This window comes from Pristiophorus japonicus, chromosome 4 (genome assembly GCF_044704955.1).
Source record: "Pristiophorus japonicus isolate sPriJap1 chromosome 4, sPriJap1.hap1, whole genome shotgun sequence".
Taxonomy (NCBI): Eukaryota; Metazoa; Chordata; class Chondrichthyes; family Pristiophoridae; genus Pristiophorus; species Pristiophorus japonicus.
The window spans coordinates 214244309-214269768 of NC_091980.1; the positions used below are offsets into that span (position 1 = coordinate 214244309).

The window sequence follows — 25460 nt, forward strand, 5'->3', positions numbered from 1 at the left end:
AGATGAATTAATAGCGCAGATAGAAAATTAATACGTTTTATCTAATCGCCATTACAGAGACGTGGTTGCAAAGTGATCAAAGTTGGGAACTAAATATTCCAGGATACTTAACTTTTAGAAGAGATAGGCAAAATGGGAAAGGAGAGTGGCGGGGGGGATTGTGGGGGTAGCCTTGATGAGTAATGATTAGTAATGAGAAGTTCACTTCCAACAAAAAGAGGGGATATATTAAATAGACTAATCAAACTCAAAGAGGATTAAAACCCCTGCTCCTGGATGGATTGCCTCCACACATTTTAAAAGAATCTAAGGTAGAGATACCAGAGGCATTGCTACACATATTTAATAATTCGTTAGAAAAAGGTGTAGTGTCAGAGGACTATATTTAAGAAGGGGGATAGAATATGTCCAGGGAATTATAGACCAGTAAGCTTAATGTCAGTGGGAGAAAAAGTAATGAAATCTCTACTAAAGGAGAAAATAGAAGAACATCTAGAAACCAAAAATCTAATAATGAATAGTCAGCATGTATCAGTGCTGGGACCACTGTTGTTCACAATTTATATTAACGATTTAGGCTTTGGAATCAAAAACACAATTTCTAAATTTGCAGATGATACCAAATTGGGGGCGATAGTCAATATTGAGGAGGAATGCAACAAATTACAGGAGGGCATTAATAAACGTGCAGAATGGACATATAATTATAAATGAAGTTCAGCACCGATAAATGTGAGATATTACATTTTGGTAGGAAGAATAGGAAGGTCAGTTAATACTTGGAGGCTGCGAGTCTGGGTGGGGTAAAGGAACAAAGGGATTTTGGAGAACAAATACACAAATCACAAAGTTGTGACACAGGTTAGCTAGCTCATAAAAAGCAAACCAAGCACTAGGGTTTATTTCTAGAGGTATAGGGCTCAATTTTCCCCAATTATTTGTGCCATTTTTTGGGGGGAGTAAATTAAAATCTGCAAGTTTCTCCAAAGTTTCTGCGGCAGGTACGAGTTTTTTAGGCTACGATTTTTTTTACCTTAGTGGGGGCGTAACCTGCCACCCAATTCTGGCCATTTAAGCAAGTTTGGCCAACTACGATTTTTGTTAAGACGGCGTATGTGACCGCTCTGAAAAACCTTCTGGGCAGTTAACAATATCAGCGCAGGTGAGAGAATCAGTGCAGAAGATCCAGTTCCACGGCCGGGACAACAGTGTCAGAGAGACGGGGTGGGGGGGGGGGTGGGGGGTGGTGGTGGGCAGGCGTTCGGTCAGGGCTAGGAGTGGCACCGGCTCCGGGAGAGGGAGGCAGCCTGGGCTAGGAGCAGCTCTGGGGGAGGGGAGGCCTTTCGGCCTCGGCTGGGAGCAGCTCTGGGGGAGGGGAGGCCTTTCAGCCTCGGCTGGGAGCGGCTCTGGGGGAGGGGAGGCCTTTTGGTCAGGGCTAGGAGCGGCACCGGCTCTGGGGGAGGGGAGGCCTTTCGGTCAGGGCTAGGAGTGACTCTGGGGGAGGGGAATCCTTTCGGTCAGGGCTAGGAGCGGCACCAGCTCCGGGGGAGGGGAGTCCTTTCGGTCAGGGCTAGGAGTGACTCTGGGAGAGGGGAATCCTTTCGGTCAGGGCTAGGAGCGGCACCAGCTCCGGGGGAGGGGAGGCCTTTCGGCCTGGGCACAGAGCAGCTCTGGGGGAGGGGGAGGCCTTTCGGCCTGAGCTAGGTGCAGCTCTGGGGGAGGGGAGGCCTTTCGGCCTGGGCTAGGAGTGACTCTGGGGGAGGGGAGTCCTTTCGGCCTTGGCTAGGAGCGGCTCTGGGGGAGGGGAGTCCTTTCGGCCTGGGCTAGGAGCGGCACTGGGCACCGGTGGGAGGGGGAGAGAGGGGCCTTTCCAATTTATACAGTTTAAAAGATAGACTTTTGGCACAAAGACTCTTTACTATTTTCATGTTGGTAAGCTGCTGCCTTAAATAGCTGCAATGCGCAAGGTGCTTGTGCAGGTTGCTGTGAGCTGGCCAAAATGACTTGTATGTTTCACTTTCCAGCCTCAGCCCACAGTGTGTGCCTCGTTACCCTGGCAACCCGATCTTTTTGGCGCACACCTTAGGCTCCACCCACAGAGCTTAAGGTCAAAGTGTGCCGGGTCACATTCACAAGTTAAAACGGGGAAACTTTCAACTTTTTTTTGCTATAGTCAGGCACCAAATATGCCAAAAAACAGCATTGGGGAAAATTGAGCCCATTGAATTGAAAAGTAGGGAAGTTATGCTGAACCTGTATCAAACCTTGGTTAGACCATACTTGGAGTACTGCATACAGAGGGTGCAGAGAAAATTTACAAGAATGATACCAGAAATGTGAGGGTATACATATCAGGAAAGGATGAAAAAAGAAGGCTGCGGGGTGGCCTAATAGAGGTCTTTAAAATTATGAAAGGTTTTGATAAGAGTGGATACAGAGAGAATGTTTCCACTTGTGGGGAACAGCATAACTAGAGGCCATCAATACAAGATAGTCACCAAGAAATCCAATAGGGAATTCAGAAGAAACTTCTTTACCCAAAGAATGGTGAGAATGTGGAATTCGCTACTGGGGAGTGGTTGAAGTGAATAGGATAGATACATTTAAGGGGAGGCTAGACACTCATATGAGGGAGAAGGGAATGTAGGGTTATGCTGATAGATTGATTAAGTGAGCAAATACGAGAGGAAGCTCGAGTGAAGCATAAACACCGGCATGGACTGGTTGGGCCGAATGGCCTGTTTCTGTGTTGCAAATCCTATGTAATAATAAAGGATAAGATAAAGACAGTAGAGAGAAAGGATCTTAGCTCGGAAAATGAAGAAGTAGAATCAGTTTGGGTGGAGCTAAGAAACAGCAAGGGGCAGAAAACATTGGTGAGAGTTGTTTCTGGGCCCCCAAACAGTAATTGTAATGTAGGGCACAGTATAAATCAGGAAATTAGAGGTGCATGTAACAAGGATAATACGGTAATCATGAGCGACTTGATTCTACATATAGACTGTGCAAACCAAATTTGAAGTAACAGTGTGGAGGACAAGTTCATGGAATGTATACACGTTCGTTTTCTAGATCACTATGTTCAGGAACCAAGTAGGGAATAGTTTATTTTAGATAGCCAATAAAATTTGGGGTTTTATAAATCGGGGCTTAGCGTATTAGCAAAGGCACTAATGATAAATTTATGCGAAACATTGGTTAGGCCCACAGGTAAGACTCACGTGCATTTTGGGGCTCCCAATTTTACAAAAGAAATGAAACCAATAGAGTGTATTCAGTATAGATTCACCTCGTAGATGCCAGGGTTGGGAAACCAGAATTGCAAGCGACATAATACACTGAGATTATTTTCACTGGAAGAGAGAAGGCTAAAAAGAGATTTAATAGATGTTTTTAAAAGTTTTTGAAGTGAATAGGGAAAGATTATTTTTTCTGGTCGGGGAGTCAATAATGAATGATCTTCAATATAAACCTACTACTAAGAGAGTGAGGAAAGAGATTAGGAGAAATTTCTTTACACAGAGGAGAGTTTAGTGGTAAAGATAGACTACTTGGAGTTATAGAACAGGAACTGTTACATAGAAACATAGAAAATAGGTGTAGGAGTAGGTCATTCAGCCCCTTCAGCCTGCACCGCCATTCAATGAGTTCATGGCTGAACATGCAACTTCAGTACCCCATTCCTGCTTTCTCGTCATACCCCTTGATCCCCCGAGTAGTAAGGACTTCATCTAACTCCCTTTTGAATATATTTAGTGAATTGGCCTCAACTACTTTCTGTGGTAGAGAATTCCACAGGTTCACCACTCTCTGGGTGAAGAAGTTTCTCCTCATCTCGGTCCTAAATGGCTTACCCCTTATCCTTAGACTGTGACCCCTGGTTCTGGACTTCCCCAACATTGGGAATATTCTTCCTGCATCTAACCTGTCTAAACCCGTCAGAATTTTAAACGTTTCTATGAGGTCCCCTCTCATTCTTCTGAACTCCAGTGAATACAAGCCCAGTTGATCCAGTCTTTCTTGATAGGTCAGTCCCACCATCCCGGGAATCAGTCTGGTGAATCTTCGCTGCACTCCCTCAATAGCAAGAATGTCCTTCCTCAAGTTAGGAGACCAAAACTGTACACAATACTCCAGATGTGGCCTCACCAAGGCCCTGTACAACTGTAGCAACACCTCCCTGCCCCTGTACTCAAATCCTCTCGCTATGAAGGCCAACATGCCATTTGCTTTCTTAACCACCTGCTGTACCTGCATGCCAACCTTCAAATTCTGATGTACCATGACACCCAGGTCTTGTTGCACTTCCCCTTTTCCTAATCTGTCACCATTCAGATAATAGTCTGTCTCTCTGTTTTTACCACCAAAGTGGATAACCTCACATTTATCCACATTATACTTCATCTGCTATGCATTTGCCCACTCACCTAACCTATCCAAGTCACTCTGCAGTCTCATAGCATCCTCCTCGCAGCTCACACTGCCACCCAACTTAGTGTCATCCGCAAATTTGGAGATACTACATTTAATCCCCTCGTCTAAATCATTAATGTACAATGTAAACAGCTGGGGCCCCAGCACAGAACTAGTCACTGCCTGCCATTCTGAAAAGTACCCATTTACTCCGACTCTTTGCTTCCTGTCTGACAACCAGTTCTCAATCCACGTCAGCACACTACCCCCAATCCCATGTGCTTTAACTTTGCACATTAATCTCTTGTGTGGGACCTTGTCGAAAGCCTTCTGAAAGTCCAAATATACCACATCAACTGGTTCTCCCTTGTCACTTTACTGGAAACATCCTCAAAAAATTCCAGAAGATTTGTCATGCATGATTTCCCTTTCACAAATCCATGCTGACTTGGACCTATCATGTCACCTTTTTCCAAATGCACTGCTATGACATCCTTAATAATTGATTCCATCATTTTACCCACTACTGAGGTTAAGAAGCTACTTTTCTAGATCAGTATGTTAAGGAACCAACTAGGGAACAGGCTATTTTAGATCTACTCTGGAGCAATGAGAAAGGCTTAATAAATAACCTTGTTGTAAAGGGACCTTTAGGGAAGAGTGACCATAATATGATGGAAGCAAACTGCATAGGTATGAGGGGGTGAATTAGCTCATGTAGATTGGGAAACTGCATTAAAAGGAATGATGGTAGACGAGCAATGGCTAGCATTTAAAGAATTAATACATCATTTACAACAAATATACATTCCTTCAAGGCACAAAAATCCCACGGGAAAAATGGTCCAACCGTGGCTAACAAGAGAAGATAAAGATAGTCTTAGATCAAAGGAACAGGCTTATAATGTTGCCAAAAAGAGTAGTAAGCCTGAGGATTGGGAGGGTTTTAGAATTCAGCAAAGAAGAGCCAAGAAAATGATAAGGAAAGAGAAAAATGAATATTAGAGGAAATTAGCAAGAAAATAAAAACAGATTGTAAACGTTTCTATAGGTATGTAAATAGGAAGAAATTAATGAAACTAAACGTGGGCTCATTAGAGGCAGAGACAGGAGAAATTATAATGGACAATAAGGAAATGGCAGACATTAAACAAATATTTTGTATCTGTCTTCACGATAGAAGACACAAAAAATATCCTGGAAATAATGGGGAACCAAGGGTCTGGAGAGAATGAGGAACTTAAAGAAATCAGTATAAGTAAAGATATAGGGCTCAAATATCGGTACCATTTAGCTCCATTTTTTTTGGAGCTAATTTAATTTTGCAAGTTTCGCCAATGGTATAACGCCGTCCTTAACAGATAACAGCCGTTTTTTTAAAGTACCGTTTTTCTCACGTCACTCTGGATCAAACCCACCCCAAACGCCATTTTTGCCTGTTTTTGCGAGTTTCACCAATAAGGATTTTTTTTAAGGATAGTGCTGAGGACCACTTTTTTAAAACTTTACTATACCGAGTCGGAGTCCGATCAAAATCGGCATTGCCGATGTCATCTTGATTTGTTGTGTTGATCTGTATTTATTATGTTCCTATTGAATGTAATGATGCAATATTTTCTTCGAATGACTTCATTATAAAAGAAAGTTATTTTATTTTTAGGACAATATTTACTGTGATAAAACACTTGGTGGGCCATTTGGCCAGGGATAGGGGCGGCTGCGGCGGGCCTTTGCGAGCCGTTGAAACGCTCAGCATCAAAACACTCCCAGGGCAGGTACAGCATGGGTTAGCTACAGAGTAAAGCCAACTCTACACAATTATATAAAAGCAGCCCACATTTCCTTCCTCTGGGAACTGGAGAGAGCGAGCTCCTTCCCTCCCATTGTGCCTCATGTTACCCTGGAAACTTAAATGTTTGGGCATGCGCAGAGAACGGGTCTCATGTTTTCGGTGCCAACAATTAGCTCCACACTGAAAACCAAAGGTTTTCCTGCCCTGCGCCAAATTCAAAAACAATTTTGGTGAAACTTTGGACTTTTTTGGCGTTATTTCAGATTTTTAAAACGGCCATTAATCTGAAGTAACATCAAAAAACGGCAATGTGCAATTTTGGGCCCATTGTACTGGAGAAATTAATGGGACTAAGTGGCAACAAATCTCCTAGACCTGACGACCTGCATCTGAGGGTTTTAAAAGAGGTAGCTACAGAGGTAGTGGATACACTGGTATTAATCTTTAGGAATTCCCTAGATTCTAGAACAGTCTCCAAGGATTGGAAGGTAGCAAACATAACCCCGCTATTTAAGAAAGGAGGAAGAGAAAAGACGGGCAACTATATAGGCCAGTTAGCCTGACATCAGTAGTGGTTAAAATGCTAGAATTTATTTTTAGGGACATGGTAACAGAGCACTTAAAAAATCATAATATGCTTCGCAGAGTCCACATGGCTTTATGAAAGGGAAATTGTGTTTGACAAATCTGTTCGAGTGTTTTGAAGATGTAACTAGTAGGATGAATAAGGGGGAACCAGTGAATGTAATGTATTTGGATTTTCAAAAAGCGTTCGATAAGGTGCCATACAAGAGGTTATTACACAAAATTAGGCCTCATGGGATCGGGGGTAATATATTGGCATGGATTGAGGATTGGTCAATGGACAGAAAACGAAGAGTAGGAATAAACGGGACTTTTTCAGGTTGGTCGGCTGTAACTAGCAGGGTACTGCAAGGATCAGTGCTGGGGCCTCAGCTATTTACAATCTATATTAATGACTTGGATGAAGGGACTGAGTGTAACATATCCAAGTTTGCTGATGATACAAAGTTAGGTGGGAAAGTAAGCTGCGGAGGACGCAAAGAGGCTGTGGAGAGATATAGACAGGTTGACCTGAGTGGGCAAAAATATGGCAAATGGAATACAAAGTGGAGAAGTGTGAAGTTATCCACTTTGGTAGGAAAAACAAAAAAGCTGAATATTTTTTGAATGGTGAAAGACTGGCAGATGTTTGCATTCAGAGGGACTTGTGTCCCCTTGTACATGAATTACAGAAAGTTAACATGCAGGCTACAGCAAGCAATTAGGAAAGCAAATGGTATGTTAGCTTTTGTGACAAAGGGATTAGAGTATAAAAGTAAAGAAGTCTTACTGCAATTATACATGGCATTGGTGAGGCCACACTTGGAGTACTGTGTATAGGTCTGGTCACCTTACCTAAGGAAAGATATACTTGCCTTAGATGAAATGCAAAGAAGGTTCACTAGACTGGTTCCTGGGATGAGGGGATTGCCCTATGAGCAGAGATTGAGCAGACAAAATTCTTAAGGGGCTTGACAGGGTTAATGCTGAGAAGATGTTTCCACTGGCTGGGGAATCTAGAACACAAGGTCGCAGTCTCAAAATAAAGGGTTGGCCATTTTGGACTGAGATGAGACATTTTTTCACTCAAAGGGTTGTGAATCTTTGGAATTCTCTACCCCAGGGAGCTATGGATGCTCAGTCATTGAATATACTCAAGACAGAGATCAATATTTTTTTGGGAGCGAAGGGACTTAAGGGATAACGGGAGAGTGCAGTGTGGGAAGGCAGAGTTGAGGTAGAAGATCAGTCATGATTTTGTTGATTGGCGGAACAGGCTCGAAGGGCCAAATGGCCTACTCCAGCTCATACTTCTTATGTTCTTATGTTGTGATTGCTTACTATTTTCTGTGTTTTTTTTGTGGTAGTGAAATAATTTGTGAAAAAACAGTAGCATGCTTTGTTGGCTATGCATATCCTGCTGGATAATTATGTTGATGACATTTAGGCTGAGACTCGTGATAAAGCTCAACACCAAACAAAAACATTTAAAAATAAATGGCAACATTATTTTGGAGAAAGACGTGTTCAATCCTAGAACAGCTAGTAACCAGTCAAGTTTTGATGTTATTCATGAGCTGGCCACGGTCGTGTGATTTAATGTTAATAGTGCTAACATTAGTAGCTTATAATCAACAACCTATAACATCATTTGTGTGGATATTCGTTATCAGCAAATGTTCATCAACTGCAAACAGTTTTCATGCTTACCATACTCAAGCTGTACTTGGGTTGAGTTGCCCAGGGAGATTTTATTTGCCCTGCCATTTTTAATTTAAATTATATTATGTTTACGATCACATCTCATGACTTAAAAACAAACCTGAAAGATAAGGCATAAGGCAGATTGTTTCAGTGAAGATTTTGTATTGTGTAATGTACTGTTAAATTAATATTGTTCTGCAGCTATAACATAATAAAGCTTGAAAATGTGATATATATGTAAAACAATCTTTAATGCTGCTCACTATAAGTACTCTTTGCATGGACATCAAAGGTTGGTCTATCGAAGGTTTGTTGCCTATGATCACATAATTTTGCCGTGGAAAATGGCTTGATGTTGAAAAAATTCAATGACAACTTTTTTTTACAGTTACCACATTTTAGAGTTACATGGGTTTTTATATTTGGGAGGTACCTTTTACTATAATACACTGCATCCTCCGCTAGTAATTAAGAATGTGCTACATACAATAGTTCAAAAATCGTTGTTTAAGAAAAAGCTACCGTAGAGTTTAATACAACCTGTGTTTGCAGTTGTTTAGCAGTATCTGCAGCAGTAGAATTAATTTTGAATGGAATTGCCATAATTTCTGATTTGTAATTAAACTTTGCCCAATGATTGCTATCCCATGTTTGGCTTTGATCACGAGCATGTGCTATTATAACATATTATTCTGGGATCTTAATTTTCTGTTATCGAGGTAGAATATTTTTGTGTATATTGAATGCTTAGAGCAAAATCTGCATACTTGTTCATCAATTAAGATGTGGACTTTGGCTCACTAAAAGTCTACTCTCTTTATATTTAAAAAAAAAAGGTCTCTTAACTAGATAGGATAATTCAGATTTTTTTTTGTGAATTAGTGGGGCAATTGAATTCTGTTCTCTATCCCTCTCCCTGACTGTTCACAACCTTGTGTAATATTTGATCCCAAGATGAGCTTCCAACTACATATCCGCACCATCACTAAGACCGTCTATTTCCACCTCTGGAACGTTGCCCAACTCCACCCCTGCCTCAGCTCATCTGTTGTTGAAGCCCTCATCCATGCCTTTGTTTCCTCCAGACTTGACTATTTCAATGCATTCCTGGCTGTAAACTTGAGATCATCCAAAACTTGGCTGCCGGTATCCTACCCCCCCCCCCCCCCCCCCCCCCCCCGTGCTCACTGACCTACAATGCCTCTGGGTTAAGCAATACCTTTATTTTAAAATTGTCATCCTTGTTTTCAAATCTCTCCATGGCTCTGTAATCTCTTGCAGCCCCACAACCCTCCGAGATACCTGCGCTCCTCCAATTCTGGCCTTTTGAGCATCCCCGATTTTAATCACTCCAACATTAGCAGCCATGCCTTCAGCTGCCAAGATCCTCAGCTCTGGAATTCCCTCCCTAAACTTTTCTGCCTCTTTACCTCTCTTTCCTCCTTTAAGAAGCGCCTTAAAACCTACCTCTTTGACCAAGCTTTTAGTCATCTGCCCCAATATCTCCTAATGTGCCGCGGTGTTTGATAGTGCCCCTGTGAAGCGCCTTGGGTTGTTTTACTACATTAAAGGCACTCTCTGAGTTGTTGTTGCTCTTGAATGATGTTTAGTCCCATTGAATAGGAAATGGAAAGCCATTTTCTCACAGTGTTGTACTTTTATTTTGGTATTATTTTGCATAGCCAGTAGTTATCCCAAAGTATGGGTGAGTTGAAAATGTTGTTAACCTGACAGACTTGTTAAAAATCTCAATGCCCTCTTCATTTGATGGCAAACATACTTCCATGGAAATAGTAGTCAGCCACTATCACCCCAATCCATGCCACCAAAGAGCAGAATGACCCAGCTCACTCACAACCAGTTTACAGGAGACCACAAACAAAAATAGGTTGCCCTTTTTATTATTAAACTTTTGTTTCTGATAATTTATAGACATGTATCATCTTGGTTGCAATTTGTATCTTGTACAATAGTATTGCCCCATGCCTTATCATTGGGTTACAACCATACATGTGCTAAAATTCACTGATCCAGCATAATGAAACATGATGACCATGTAGTTGTTACTATCTTTGTTCAGTCTTAACCCTGAACCTAGCCTTTTGTAACAACAGGAAATTCCAATCAGAGAAGTTCATCTGTGAACGGTTAATGTGTCACATAGCAATGTAGTGCACGGTTGTTAACTATTAGTATGTGACCTTTGCCATTCTGAATTTCTACACATATATTTATTAATACAATTAAATCACTGCGATACTGGATATTTGCAATTTATTTCTGGAAAGAACCTAAGAACATAAGAATTAGGAGCAGGAGTAGGCCATTTGGCCCCTCGGGCCTGCTCCACCATTCAATAAGATCATGGCAGATCTTCTACCTCAACTCCACTTTCCTGCACTATACCCGTATCCCTTGATTCCCTTAATATCCAAAAATCTATCGATCTCTGTCTTGATTATATTCAAAGACTGAGCTTCCACAGCACTTTGGGGTAGAGAATTCCAAAGATTCACCACCCTCTGAGTGAAGAAGTTTCTCATCTCAGCCCTAAAAGGGCAACCCCTTATTCTGAGACTGTGGCCCCTGGTTCTCTGCTCCTCAGCCAGAGGAAACATCCTCCCTGCACTTACTCTGTCAAGCCCTGTAAGAATTTTGTATGTTTCAATTAGATCATCTCTTACTCTTCTAAACTCTAGGCCTAGTTACTCAATCTTTCTTCTTAGGATAATCCCCCCCATCCCAGGAATCAGTCTGGTGAACTTTTGTTGCACTACCTCAATGGCAAGTTTTGGTCTCCTTACCTTTTGCTTTCTTAATTGCTTGCTGTAACTGCATGTTAACTTTCAGTGATTCATGTACAAGGTTACCCAGGTCCCTATGAACACCAACATTTCCCAATCTCTCACCATTTAAAAAGTACTCTGCTTTTCTATTTTTCCTACCAAAGTGGATAACTTCACACTTCTCCACATTATGGACCCAAGTTTCCACACGATAAAAAACAGGCGTCCCTCCGAGCTGGGCACCCGTTTGTCGCGGCGAAAACGGCGCCGGAAAAAAAACGCGCGATTCTGGAGCACCCTGCAGCTCCATGTCTGCCTGGCGCAGCGCCCAGGGGGCGGAGCCTACCACCCGCGCCGATTTTGTAAGTGGGAGGGGGCGGGTACCATTTAAATTAGTTTTTTTCCTGCCGGCAACCCTGCGCGTGCGCGTTGGAGCGTTTGCACACGCGCAGTGTGAAGGAAACATTGGCACTCGCCCATTTTTGTAGTTCTTTGTAGCTGTTTCATTTTTAAAATTTTTTAATAAAAGCACATTGCCCTCCCATGATCAGCACTGAGGCTTCTTGCAGCCTTCTCCCTGCCTCCCCCCCCCCCTGCCGTCGGGAATGGCTGCTCAACTTCTGAGGCTTCCTGCAGCCTTCTCACTGTCTCCTTCCCCCCCCGCCCGCCGTCGGGAACGGCTTCCTCCCCCCCCCGCTGCGTTTGGTCGGTCGGTCGGGCCCGCACTCCCTCCCCCCCCCCCGCTGCGTTTGGTCGGTCGGTCGGGCCCGCACTCCCTCCCCCCCCCCCCCCCCCCCCCCCGCTGCGTTTGGTCGGTCGGTCGGGCCCGCGCTCCCTCCCTCCCCCCGCCCTCCGTCTGGAACGGCTTCCTCCCCCTCACCCCGTGGAAACGAACGGCTGCCTCAACTGGTGAGGCTTCCTGCAGCATTCTCCCTGGCTGAAGCACTTTCACACAGGTAGGAAGATGGTTTATTTAATCTTTGCTTATAAATTTTTATTCAGGTTGGATTTATTTGTAGAAGTATAAATAAGGATTTATTATAGAATTTAATGACTTCCTCCCCCCTCTCCCCCCCCACCTCGTTCTGGACACCTAATTTGTAACCTGCGCCTGATTTTTTAATGTGTAGACAAGGTTTTTTCAGTTCTACAAAAATCTTCACTTGCTCCATTCTAAGTTAGTTTGGAGTACGTTTTCACTGTGGAAACTTTCAAATCAGGCGTCAGTGGCCGGACACGCCCCCTTTTTGAAGAAAAAATTCTGTTCCAAAGTGAAACTGTTCTAACTGACTAGAACTGCAGAAAAAAAAATGTGAAAAATTGCGATTTCTAAGATAGTCCGTTCTCCACCAGTTGCTCCTAAAAATCAGGCGCAAATCATGTGGAAACTTGGGCCCAAGATTCCATTTGTCATGTTCTTGCCCACTTACTTAGCCTGTCTATATCCCCTTGTACTCTCTTTGCATCCTCCTCACAACTTACATTCCCATCTAGCTTTGTATCATCAGCAAACTTGGATCTATTACATTTGGTCTCTTCATCTAAATTATTGATATAGATTGTGAATAGTTGGAGCTCAAGCACCGATCCTTGCAGCACCCTACTAGTTACAGCCTGCCAACCCGAAAATGACCCGTTTATTCCTACTCTCTGTTTTCTGTCTGTTAACCAATCCTCAATCCATGCTAGTATATTAGCCCCAATCCCATGAGCCCTAATTTTGTTCAATAACCTCTTGTGTGGCACCTTATCGAATGCCTTCTGAAAATCCAAATAAACCACATCCACTGATCCTCCCTCCCCCCCCACCACCTTATCTATTTTGCTAATTACAACCTCAAAAATCTGTAACAGATTTGTCAAACATGATTTCCCTTTCATAAACCTGTGTTGACTCTGTCCAATCCTATTATTATTTTCTAAGTGCCCAAGTATGCAGCTTGCATGCACCTTTTTAAAAATGTCCCATTATGGCCATTAATCGCATCTAAAGTAGGAAACTGAATTCAAACAAATTATGTTATTCCTTATCCTGCATGTAGAATCTTTTGGTCATTAACTGAGGCTATTTCTCAAAAAATGTGCAATAATGATGTGACTGTTGATTCTTTGGTATGGATGCCCTCAAAGATGTGAGATCTCAGGATAGTTGGTATCCATGGGGACCAAGTTTCGGCCTGAGTTGCTCCTGTTTTTTTGGAGCAACTGGCTTAGAATGGAGTATCTTAGAAATTGCAATTCTCGGCATTTAGTTTGCTCCAGTTCTCGTCAGTTAGAACAGTTTGTTTGGAACAGATTTTTTTTTCAAAAGGGGGCGTGTCCGTTTTTAAAGTTTAGGCAGTGAAAACATACTCCAAACTAACTTAGAATGGAGTCAGTGTAGATTTTTGTATGCTCAGAAAAACCTTGTCTACACTTAGAAAATCAGGCGTAGGGAATGGTGGGGGGAGGTGTTTAAAGGGAAGTTTACAAACATTAAACACTTCAGTTTTACAAATAAAGAGCCATCATCAATAATAAATGATAAATACATTAATAAATCAACCAATAAATCAATCCAAAAAAAAATTAATAAAAAATAAAAAAAATTAAAAAATCAATAAATAAAACATTTTCTACTTACCGACTGCAGCACCGGGAGTCCTCCAACAGCGTGCTGGGATGGCCCCCCCAGTGTGTCTCTGTCAGTGTCTCTATCTGTCTGTCTGTGTGTGTGTCTCTCAACTCTCTGTCTGTCAGTGTCTGTGTTTCTGACAGCTGAGGGAGGGGGGGGGAGAGGGAGGTGGTGGAGGAGAGGGGGATGTTGGGTGGGGTGGGGAGGGTGGAGAGGGGAAGGTGGGGAGGAGGGGGAAAGGGGGGAGGGGGGAGGGGAAGGAAGGGATGGAGAGGAGAGGAGAGGAGAGGAGAGGAGAGGAGAGGAGAGGAGAGGAGAGGAGAGGGAGGGAGAGAAGGAGGCTGAAAGGTCGGGCCGGAGGGAAGGAGAGAGAGAGGAGGGCGGGAAGGAGAGGGAGGGAGAGAAGGAGGCTGAAGGGCCGGGCCCAAGACTTCGGGCTGGATTTACAGGTAGGTGGTCTCGGGTGGGGGGGGGGGGGGAAGAGAGGAGAGAGTCGCGGGGGTGGGGGGGGGAGCGGAGAGAGAGAGAGAGAGTCGCGGAGGGGGGGGAGCGGAGGTCGGGTCGCCGGGGGGGGTGGGGGGGGGCGGTGAGGTGAGCGGAGGTCGGGTCGGGTCACCGGGAGGGGCGGAGGTCGGGTCGCCGGGGTGGGGAGAGCGGGAGTCAAGTCGGGTCAGGTGGGAGGTGAGCCTTATCCACGCAGCCCCAGTGAGGCCATTTGGCCAGGGCTAGGGGCTGCGTGCTTCGGGCCCCTCCCACAGTTTTGGCCGCCTGGAGCTACTGCACATGCGCGTCCACTGTAGCGCGCATGTGCAGAGGTCCCGGCACTGTTTTCAGCGCAGGGACCTCGCTCCGCCCCCCACAGCTCGTGCTACGCCGCGCCCAGCTCCAGAGGACCTGCAGGGAGCCGGAGAATAGGTGAGTTTTTTTTTAGGCGCACTTTGTGGCGCGAAAAACAGGTGTCCAGGTCCGGGCTGCGCCGTTTTAGGCATGGCCTGAAACTTGGGCCCAATGTGAGCAGCTGCTGCCAAGCACAAAAGCCAAATAAAACTTGTGTAAAACTGAAACCACATATATGGATGACATACTCAGAGAATTATTTCAAAACCAGTAAATATCTACTTTATATGACTGTTGTTAACCATTTAATCTTGCCTCTTGCATTGTAGGGCATTGTGATTACTGCCTGACAACCACTCATACATTTTCTTATTTGTTATGTAATTTACAGTTTTGCAGTCTGATCTCTGATGAAACTGCTAACATTTTACTGATATTTATAACTTAACCAGATCATTGCATACAGCTTTAGAAAAACTCATTTTACTGTGCAGAACAGTGACCCAGCTTTGCCGGGGCAAATTATTTAACAAACTTTCCATTGTGTGGTTTTCCCTGTACCCAGCTCTTTCAGTTGGCAGAAGAGCATGGTCCTGCAAAAAATAGTTTCTGATGGGAACCATTAATTTTTTTAGCTCTCACAATTTTGTTCTGAAGTTTGACTCAGTTGTCTTGTCCAAGAAAGCATATTTATTTATATTTATATATAAATAAATGCATTAAAATATTTCTAGCTTGTTTAACGATTGTTTTTTTGCTATGTATACAATATCTTTTATAAATATTTAAACTGAAACCTAAGGCATAAAGCTAATTATCGACTGCATTTAATTTCTAATTTACATTTGTGTGAATACTCTTACTTTTTTTCATGGATTTTAATGATCATGGTTGATAGAAATTGTATTTGTATTTTTCCCCTTTTATAAAGCTGGGCAGATGCACAGACACAGATCCAGAACATTGCTGCATCCTTCGACCAGGAAGCTGCCGCTGTTCTCATGGCAAGACTGGCAGTTTACAGAGCAGAGACTGAGGAGGGGCCTGATGTTCTCAGATGGCTAGACAGACAACTTATACGACTGGTACGATACATTTTCTGAAGTGGCGTGGAGGAGTGGGAGAAGAGGGAAGAAATTTAAATGCCTACTTTAATCAAAGATATTCTGATTTTTAAAAAATAATATGCAATAAATTCAATCTTTTTCCCTTTTTCAGTGTCAGAAATTTGGAGATTATCATAAAGATGATCCAGCTTCTTTCAAATTCTCTGAAACATTTTCCTTGTACCCACAGGTATGAAGTGAGAACTTTATTTCCATGTAACTATTTTCTCATAGATTTTAGTTCATTAATCACCTTTCAACTGTACGTTATGTTTATTTGGATATATAAATAGTGTGCACTCGAGAGCTTAAAGCTATATTCTTTCATTGCAATCTTTTAAAACAAACTTGAGCTAACAAAAACCTATGTTTACTATATAAATGTGCAGAAATTTTTTGTTTCCGTTTTAGTTTATGTTTCATCTGAGACGATCTCCATTCTTGCAAGTTTTTAATAACAGCCCCGATGAGAGTTCTTATTACCGTCACCATTTCATGCGCCAGGATCTTACACAGTCTCTCATCATGATTCAACCCATCCTTTACGCCTATTCTTTCAATGGTCCTCCAGAGGTGAGAAGTGTGCTTCCAGATGTTTTATTCATCTGTTGAATGTCATATTGAATAAATGCAGAGCAGCTATTATAACTGAGTGTACATTTTAAGTGTAATGAGAGAATTTAGCAATTTTTACATAGTTCTCATCTGCGTTCAATTTGGGGCATTCTTACTTTTGTTAGGCAAGGGTATTAAGGGTTATGGAACCTGTTATGTCTTGGATAAGGAGTCAGACCAGATACTGCAAGCTCAAAGTAAGTGTGACTGTAGTCCTTTATTACAGATCTGAGTGCCTCTCCAGCCTGTGAGGCCTCCTTATATACAGGTGCTCCCAAGGGATTGTGGGATCCCTTGGGACTCCAGAGGATAAGCCCTCTGGTGGTTAGACATGGTATTTACAGGTTTACATACATAACAGAACCAAGGCAGGTAGATAGAGTCAAGCTACAGATCAGCCATGATCCAATTGAATGGCGGAACAGGCTCGAAGGGCTGAATAGCCTATCCTGTTCCTATGTTCCCTATGAGGTGCTGGTTAACCAAACTGATCATTAACAATCTTTCCTCTGTACAAGCTGTGAGGATCCTATGTGACATGCACTTGGACACTTTCAACTTAATTTGAGCTGTGCAAGGTTGCTTTACAGAATAACTGTTGTTTCTATCCAAATCAGCTTTTACTTGGCTCTGAGGCGAGAGTCCGAGAGTAAATGCAGTTTAAGTGTGGATCCAGTTGGACACCGGATAAAAGCATAGAATTGTAGAATGGTTACAGCACAGAAGGAAGCCATTCCGCCTGTTGAGCCTGTGCCGGCTCTCTGCAAGAGCACTTCAGCTAGTCCCACTCCCTGGCCCTTTCCCCATGGCCCTGCATTTTTTTTTTCCTTCAGATACTTATCCAATTCCCTTTTGAAAGCCACGATTGAATCTGCCTCCACCACCCTCTCAGGCAGTGCATTCCAGATCCTAACCACTCACTGCGTAAAAAGGTTTTCCTCATGTTGCCTTTGGTTCTTCGATCAATCAACTTAAATTTGTGTCCACTGGTTCCCAACCATTCTTCTATTGGGAATAGTTTCTTTCTATCTACTCTGTCTAGACCCCTCATGATTTTAAACACCTCTATCAAATCTCCTCTCAAACTTCTCTGTTCTAAGAAAAACAACTCCAGCTTCTCTTGTCTATCCACGTGACTGAAGTCCCTCATCCCTGGAACCATTCTTGTAAATCTTTTCTGCACCCTCTCTAAGGCCTTTACATCCTTCCTAAAGCGCGGTGCCCACAATTGAACACACTACTCCAGTTGAGGCCGAACCAATATTTTATAAAGGTTCATCATAACGTCCCTGCTTTTGTACTCTATGCCTCTATTTATGAAGCCAGGATCAAGTATGCTTTTTAACCGCTTTCTTAAACTGCCCTGCCACCTTCAACGATTTGTGCACATATACCCCCAGACAAGAAAATTAAGTCTGAAACCCGGAATCCTCGACTGAATCTGTGCCGGATTTTGGATTTTGCCGGATTTTGGACCTCACCACTGAAAACTTAGCACGGATTCGGTCGAGGATTCTGGATTTCAGACTATTGATTTTTCTTGTCTGAAATCCGGAAAAACCCAAAAACTGGAATGGACTCTGTCCCGAGGATTCCAGATTTCGGACATTGTATCTGTAGTGCCCTGTCCAAATCATTACTATATCTCAAGAAAAGCAATGGTCCTAGTACCGACCCCTGAAGAACACCACTGTATACTTTCCGCCAGTCCGAAAAATAACCGTTCACCACTACTCTGTTTCCTGTCACTTAGCCAATTTTGTATCCATGCTGCCATTGTCCCTTTTATTCCATGGGCTACAACTTTGCTGGCAAGCCTATTATGTGACAGTTTATCAAATGCTTTTTGGAAATCCATGTACACCATATCAACCGCATTGCCCTCATCAACCCTCTCTGTTACTTCATCAAAAAACTCAAATCAAGTTAGTTAAACACAATTTGCCTTTAACAAATCTGTGCTGGCTTTCCTTAATTAATCCACAATTGTCCAAGTGACTTTTCATTTGTCCCTGATTATTATTTCTAAAAGTTTCCTGACTACAAAGGTTAAACTGACTGGCTTGTAGTTGCTGGGTTTATCCTCGCACCCTTTTTTAAACAAGGGTGTAACATTTGCAAATCTCAAGTCCTCTGGTACCACTCCAGTATCTAAAGACGGTTGGAAGATTATGGCCAGTACCTCCACAATTTACACCTTTACTTCCCTCAGCATCCTAGGATGCATCTCATCTTGTCCTGGTGATTTATTTACTTTAAGTACAGCCAGCCTTTCTAGTACCTCTTTAATAATTTTTATCCCATCCAGTATCTCAACTACCTCCTCTTTCACTATGACTTTAAAAAAAATCTGTTCAGGGATGTGGGCGTTGCTGGCAAGATGAGCATTTATTGTCCATCACTAATTGCCCTTGAGAAGGTGGAGCGAGCTGCCATCTTGAACTGCTGCGGCCCTCGTGGTGAAGGTACTCCCACAGTGCTGTTAGGGAGCAAGTTCCAGGACTTTGACCCAGTGACGATGAAGGAATGGTGATATATTTCCAAGTCTGGATGGTGTGTAACTTGGAGGGGAACTTGCAGATGATGGTGTTCCCATGCACCTGCTGCCCTTGTCCTTCTAGGTGGTAGTGATCGCGGGTTTGGGAGGTGCTGCTAAAGAAGCCATGGCGAGTTGCTGTAGTGCATCTTATAGATCGTACACATTGCAGCGCCGGTGGTGGAAGGAGTGAATATTGAATGTGGTGGATGGGGTGCCAATCAAGAGGGCTGCTTTGTCCTGGATGGTGTCAAGCTTCTTGAGTGTTGTTGGAGCTGCACTCATCCAGGCAAGTGGGGAGAGTATTCCATCACACTCCTGACTTGTGCCTTGTAGATGATGGAAAGGCTTTGGGGAGTCAGGAGGTGAGACACTCGCCACAGAATACCCAGCCTCTGACCCGCTCTTCTGGCCACAGTATTTATGTGGCTGGTCCAGTTAAGTTTCTGGTCAATGGTGATCTCCAGGATGTTGATGGTGTGGGATTTGGCAATGGTAATGCCGCTAAATATCATGGGGAGCTGGTTAGACTCTCGCTTGTTGGAGATAGTCATTGCCTGGCACTTGTGTGGCGCAAATATTACTTGCCACATATCAACTTAGGCAGCATCTTCTTCCTTGCTGAAGACAGATGCAAATACTCATTTTGTGTATCAGCCATGCCCTTTGCCTCCACGCGTAGGTCTCCAATTTGGTCCCTAATTGGCCCCACCCCTCCCCTTACTACCCGTTAGAAGACTTTTGGATTCCCAAAATCCAGAGTCTGCTTTGCCCTGAAGTCTTTGGACTCAACAAGTTAAGGATTAATACAAAGCTGTTTCACACCGATGTTAAACTTGTCGGGGACCAAATTTCCTCTACTTCTTTTGGCTTAATTGTGTTATATTTGGGGTGGGAGTGTGCTGAAATTGGAATACAATCCGATTTGCCCCAAGTCCCTGCTTAATTTCTGGCTGATTTAGGGTGGGTGCAGAAGAGAGCCACCCACACATGGACGGGCACATGCAAATGCAGTCAGACATACAACGTCATTCCTGCATTTGTGCCCTTAGCGACAGTCTCTAGGGACGGCTGTATGTCTCTGGCATCCAGTGTTGCTATGCTTTTTAAATTTTATGGGGACGAGGTTTCCTTACAGAATGGAAACTGTCCTGTCCAAAATAGAACAGGCAATTTCTTCGGGCTGGCATGGTTATGCTGTGCTCGGGTCCCATAGTGGGTATTCAGAGACAGGCAATCGAATTGGACCTTTTAATGGTGTGGGCAGGCATCTGATGTATTCAAAGTGGGCTGCGTGAATGCAGCACCCACCCTAGTTTATCCCCAAAAGCCTCCTGAGGAAATTCAGAGCCATAGTGTAAATGCAGCCCAAGAGTCCACAGCACAAAACTGGATAGTTCTGCACTATAGCACTAAATTAGCACTATATTGGCAATTTAATTCAAAAAAAATATGGCTGGTATGGAAAGTGTCAGTGGGAGGGGAGCAGAAGACAAAGTTCCTCTTGTACAATCGGGTACCTCTTGTTTTTATTTTTAAGATATGCTTTTGGGAAAGAATCAGTAGATACGTGTTTTTAAGAAGCATTATGATTCTTGAAAAAGTATTTTCTGATTTTCGCCAAACTTGATAAAGAATGCTGTTATTAGAAACTACAATAGACAAGGAAGAAGACTTACTTACATACTTCTAAGTACTCCATAAAACATCAGCTCCAACCCTAATATGTTACTGTTTATCGGATTTTAAACCCGTTTCTTAGTACCTCCAGACAACAACTTTCATTGATATGGCACCTTTAACAAACAAAGTCCAAAGATATTTCACATAGCAAAAAAATTGACACCAAGCCAAAGAAGAAGAGCTTAGAAGGATTGAGCCAAAGCTTGGTCAAATAGATTTTCAGGAGGGTCTTAAAGGAGTATGAGGAGATGGAGAGGCGGAGGTCTTCAGAGAGATAATTGCAGAGTGTGGAATCTCGGCAGCTAATCCCTTGTTTACCTGTGGTGTTGGATGTGTAAGAGGCCAGAGTTACATAGAAACATAGAAAATAGGAGTAGGAGCAGGAGTAGGCCATTCGGCCCTTCGAGCCTGCACCACCATTCAATAAGATCATAGCTGATCATTCCCTCAGTACCCCATAGAAACAGAGAGTTAGAGGAACAGGGAGTTTGAGTTGGGGTTGAAGGGATGGAGGCCGTTGTGGCGATCAAGAGGAGTGAGGCACTGGTTGGATCTAAACACAAGGATAAGAATTTTACATTTGAGGCTTTTGGGTAGTGGGAGCCAATGGGCTTGTGCAATTATGAGCATAACCCCTACCAACTACAGGGTACTGTCAAAAAGCAGATGTTGCTCACTTTTCTAGGGGAGGAGGTAGCCCAATTTCTTTTTGTATGTGAAGTTTTCTGTAACTTAGAACAACATCGTGTTAATTTTGCACTGCTTTTGTGCAGCCTGTCCTTCTAGACAGCAGCAGTATACTCCCTGATCGAATTCTTCTGATGGACACATTCTTCCAGATACTTATCTACCATGGAGAGGTAAGAACTTACTGCTTGAAACATATTTCACTTTCAGTCAGTACTCGGCATCATTTGAATAATCTCATTTAAAATTAACCATTCAAGAATCCATTATCCCTGCTAAGAAAACCTGTAACATTTAATTAATTTGAAGTTATTCCGTTTGGCATTCGGAGAAATATTAAAGAAATGAAAGATATCAAACTCATTATACTCATGGTACTTGAATTGTGCAGAAACTAGTAAAGTTACCTTAATTTAACACATTATAATTACTTAGAGATTAATAACTGTTCATTTCATGTAACTGTTACATGGTTTAATTGACCTTTTATTGCAGTAAATGAGAACAGAACATAGTAACACAACCGATAACTTTTCTTCCCAGACCATTGCTCAGTGGCGCAAAGCTGGCTATCATGACATGCCTGAGTATGAAAATTTCCGACATTTACTCCAAGCACCTATAGATGATGCCCAAGAGATTCTGCATAGCAGATTCCCAATGCCACGCTATGTTGACACAGAGCATGGAGGGAGCCAGGTAATTACCTCCTCCGTCAGTGTTATTTTAAAGTTTGATATCAATGTATAGCAGTTTACGTTTCCATGTGTTAATGTTCTGCTTTGCAAGCATTTAGAGGGTGGAGTAAGGCTGCTGGAGAATGAGTTCTATTTTTGTGGAATCCTTATTCGGTTGCCTCTGGTGTAAATCAGTAACTGTGCTGGATATTCTACATTGCAAATACAACGTCCGAAATCCGGAATCCTCAGGACTGAATCCGTTCCGGTTTTGGAGTTTTTCCAGATTTCAGACAAGAAAATCAATAGTTTGAAATCCGGAATCCTCAACTGAATCCGTGCCGGGTTTTGAGCGGTGAGGTCTAAAATCCGGCAAAACCCAAAATCCGGCACGGATTCAGTCAAAGATTCCGGATTTCAGATTTGATTTTCTTGTCTGAAATCCGGAATCCTCGACTGAATCCGTGCCGGATTTTTGGTTTGCCTCAAAAATGTGTGTTTTCGGACAATAATTCCGGATTCCGGACGACCCCCATCAGCTATGTGCAAATGTCTGTTTTTTGGACATTTCCGGTTTTCGGAGTTCCAGATTAAGGACGTTGCACCTATACATATACAGAAGATTATGAATTCTTTGTCCTTTGGGTTGTTCTGCTTATGCATATCTTAGGAAATTCATCTCTTCCCATTCTTCTTGACACATTGCAGCTAACATTGAAGCTTGTTAGTTATGTGTTGACTCCAACCTTCAATTCAGCTGTAATATTTCAGTATACTTGAGGCTGGAGATATTGGACGCAGTCAACCGGATCTTTTTGCTCTGACACTACTGTCATCAAATCTTACAATTTTACCAATGAACACATTTTTATCTGTAGGATGTTTTTTGAACCCCAGATGGTATTTCCAGTGATTTCTCCCTCACCTATCATCAACAATATAATTTGTATTATTTAAAGGGGATCTGCATTTGTGCAAATGTGTTCAGCCAGCCTTTCTTTGTTTGAAGAAAAGAAAGTTGTGTATCTCTTGTCAAAATGACCTCACTTATAAGTGATGATTTGATGTTTAGACTGTGCCATTGTGGGATGAGTTTTGCCAAACATTTTCTCATGATAATGCCTTTTTTTTTTAAAAAAGGGCAAATTAATTCCTGGGACAAACTACGAGCTTACTATCTAACCTTGAAATGTACATAAAATTAGTACAGGGGCATCTTTAAAACTGACAAATTTCCACTGGCATCTTTTTGTCTCCAAAACATAACCGCAGATAGTTGTTTGCTCGGATGCATCCACATAACATTTGAAAAACTGCTTCATTTTAATGGCACCAAGATATTTTTATTTTAGGATACCCCAGAACTATATCTGACAAATGTGAAGGAGAATTATGTTGTGGGTTACTTACTACGGGTGAAGGACCAGGATTATTAGAAGAACTGATTTTAAATTGTGACATCAATAGGACATGAGGGAGGGGATCTTCTCAGTAGCTTCATTAGACAGTTTTCATTCAGCCAAAGGCACTGGCTTAGATTAGTGTCCTAGTAATTCAGCCACTTTATCCCCTCAAAGGCCGAACACAAGGTGTTTTAAATTTTTTCTGGTACGATTGGCCTTTATTTTTTCAACATATTTCCTACATTACAACAGTGACTACACTTCAAAAAAGCTTTGGGATGTCCTGAGGTTGTGAAAGGCGCTTATATAAATGCATGTCTCTTTCCTTTCATTAATATATGTATATATTTTATAAACAGGCTCGTTTCTTGTTGTCCAAAGTAAACCCTTCACAGACCCACAACAACATGTATGCATGGGGACAGGTAAGCCAACCTGCTTTTTAAAGCACACTCTAGTTTGAAACATAATAGATTGATTTGTTTTTGGCCAATAAAAATAAAATCTTGTACGATGTAATGATTTATTCTCATTGCTCATTGCTTACTCTGATCTACAGACTTTGTTATGTATTTAAATGGTAAAAATTAGAACTTTCAATAGTGATTCATATTTGACTCCACTGTTGTGCTTGGTGTCAATACTTATTGATCAGATGAAGGTAGTATCTCAAATACTTGTTCATGAGAAGCACAATGAGTTGACAGCAGAGGATGCAATATCTAACCCCATGTTAATCAGTTAATCATTAACTAAAACTTGATTTCTGCATCACTGAGAACATGCAGAAATCAAACGCAGGCCGAGAGCATGCAAAAATCACGCGCAGCAGCGGAAGGAGCGCACGGCAAATCAGGCTCCCTGCCCATCCTTTCCCTCAACGACTATCTGTCCCACCTGTGACAGAGACTGTGGTTCTCATATTGGACCGTACAGCCACCTAAGAACTCATGCTAAGAGTGGAAGCAAGTTTTCCTCGATTCCAAGGGACTGCTTATGATGATGAACTAAAACTGCTGCTGGCTTGAATTTGTAAGAAGCACGGAACCACTCAACAATGAACTGTTAGGATAAAAGTTTGTTTCGTTTTTGCTTCATATGATTTATATAGAGTACACAAAAATTCAACAAAGTAGGTTATATAAAGCTACTTGCGTCTATTCAAATTCTGAAGAACAGTGCCGCCTTAGTGATTTATGCCCTGAAAGCGAGCTAATTATTGCAACTCATGACAAAGTGGCCGGTACAATTAACTTCCATATGTGAATCTTACCCTTAGGAGGCTGGAGCACCAATTCTGACAGATGATGTCAGCCTGCAAGTATTCATGGATCATCTGAAGAAGCTAGCAGTCTCTAGTGCCACCTGAATGTAGAATGGTGGTGAAGTAATATGTGGCCCCTGCAGTGAGCAGGATGAAGAGCATTAGCAACCTATTCAATGTGGATTATATTAAGCATCTACATATGTATTACTTGCCTTTTTGACAGAACAAATTTACACTGAGTTGGTAATACACCAAAGGAGGACTTAATGAATCGCTTGTCTTCGTTAGATGATATATTATTGCTTTTGTCCTATCTAGTATAAAAGCATGTTCTACAATTAGTGCTTCCATATACACTACAGTGAAAAACACTGATCTAGAGTTTCCAAATTCTGCCTTGATGAACAAATATCCACATCAGTATTGCTATTTGATGTGTCTCGTTTGCTCCGGTTTCCTTTTTCCTAATGGATAATATAGTGTTATGTCCTGTAGAATTCATTATTACCAGCAATCAAATAAAATTTGTGAATCTTGTGGAGAGACCCAACCTGTGAAGAAGTATTTGGACTTTACGATTGGAGTAGGTTTTTGTCATAAAATACAAATCCTCTAATTTCCACACATTTTTTTTGGCTGCAATTTTAAACAGCTTCACAGTACTTCATATAGCATTAGATACATAGTATTCTAATAAAACGCAATCATTTAAAATGTGCTCACCCACTTTATTTTGTCTTATGTAGACTTTGTATGTGACACATTTTGTGGGACTT

The 25460-nt window shown here is 42.3% G+C and overlaps 1 protein-coding gene across 1 annotated transcript in view; it reads left to right on the plus strand.

The window, feature by feature from the left end:
• The window catches only part of sec23a (Sec23 homolog A, coat complex II component), a 132851-nt gene extending 107622 nt beyond the window's left edge, over nt 1-25229 (plus strand). The window contains exons 11-17 of the mRNA XM_070877892.1: nt 15642-15795; nt 15929-16006; nt 16228-16389; nt 21424-21510; nt 21881-22036; nt 23777-23842; nt 24697-25229. Of these exons, the coding sequence (XP_070733993.1) occupies nt 15642-15795; nt 15929-16006; nt 16228-16389; nt 21424-21510; nt 21881-22036; nt 23777-23842; nt 24697-24786 (793 nt within the window). The 3' untranslated portion in view covers nt 24787-25229. The remainder of the gene's footprint in view (nt 1-15641; nt 15796-15928; nt 16007-16227; nt 16390-21423; nt 21511-21880; nt 22037-23776; nt 23843-24696) is intronic.
• The last annotated feature ends 231 nt before the right edge of the window (nt 25230-25460 follow it).